Source organism: Arachis ipaensis, chromosome B07, assembly GCF_000816755.2.
Source record: "Arachis ipaensis cultivar K30076 chromosome B07, Araip1.1, whole genome shotgun sequence".
NCBI lineage: Eukaryota > Viridiplantae > Streptophyta > Magnoliopsida > Fabales > Fabaceae > Arachis > Arachis ipaensis.
In genome coordinates, this window is record NC_029791.2 from 31,992,392 (window position 1) to 31,993,696 (window position 1,305).

At 34.3% G+C, this 1,305-nt stretch overlaps 1 protein-coding gene across 1 annotated transcript in view; it reads right to left on the reverse strand.

The window, feature by feature from the left end:
- Window positions 1-782, reverse strand: part of LOC107607129 (WRKY transcription factor 55) — a 4,546-nt gene extending 3,764 nt beyond the window's left edge. Inside the window, exon 1 of the mRNA XM_016309111.2 lies at window positions 56-782. Within this exon, the coding sequence (XP_016164597.1) occupies window positions 56-591 (536 nt within the window). The 5' untranslated portion in view covers window positions 592-782. The remainder of the gene's footprint in view (window positions 1-55) is intronic.

The window sequence follows — 1,305 nt, forward strand, 5'->3', positions numbered from 1 at the left end:
GGTTTCTATCTCACATAATTGCATACATAATTTACTAATATATATATATAGATACCTTTTCCGTGGCCTTGAAGGTGATAGTTGAGTAGCATGAACTTGTACCTCAAGCCCTTTCATTGATTTCTCCATAGATGATGATCCTTCAACATTTCTTAACTGCTGAAGATCTCCGCCGCCACCAGCGCCACCTATCAAAGGGAATCCTTGTGGTTGACGTTGATGATGCTGCATTTGCAACAAAACCTGATCCATTGTGTGTGCATAGCTTGTAGAAGAAGAAGACTTCATCATCCATTCTTGCATCATACTTGAGAAAGAACTTGCGCATGCACCCATTTGTTGTTGAGTTTCATGCATATTGAACAATGGAGCAAATGAAGAAGAAGAAGAAGAAGAAGATGCTCCGATCAAATTGTTATTCACCATAGTCATCAACAGCTTCTCCTTTGCACCATTGAATGCCTTCACAACTTCATCAATAGAAGAAACCAATATATCAGGTTGGATATTGGCCATATTTGGTAGTTGCTCCGATTCTATTTTCTTCGCTAATTCGCAACCATGGCTAATTGAATTCAACACCTCTTCCATGGTTTCTTGATGTTAGTTCCTCTTTACCTTTGGTGACTTTCCATGTTATTATTTCAAGTTTGAAAAATAAATATGTAAAGGAGGGTTGTTAAGAACTAATAAACACATACAAATTTTCTTCTTTGTAAACTTCTACGTTGGTGCTTAAAAAAGAAGCACTTATGTTGTGTTTCCATTTAACATTATGGCACTACGTACATAAATAAGATAAAGAAAATTAAAGTGGAATAATGTGAAATTTGGGTGGGAAATGAAGACTTAGTCTTTGGTCTGAGATACTTAGAATGAATTATTTCAAACTATTTTATTGTTATTGTTATTTTGATTTTTCTTTTGGGTCTAGAGAGAAGACTAGTGACTAGTGACCCGACTTATTATGTGTGTGTGAAGAATTTTCAAGGTTTGAAGCAATGATCCAATTCAACAAGAAAGAACTTTTCTTCTTCCTTCTTTTGATCAAATTTTTCTTTGCAACACCAATTTTAACTTTGAACGTATAATAAGCGGTTAACATATACACCAAGTTCTAGGAACAATCCTTTAATATTACTGCGTTTATTAGGTTTTCTACTTTTCTTAGTCCCATGGAAAAAAAAACATTTAATTATTTGACAAGATATATGTATATGGTCATTGGTCAAGATTCTTCGGTCCTATGTATCTACTCATGCGTATCAACGGTGATATCAACATGAATATTCATCAAAACAGTAC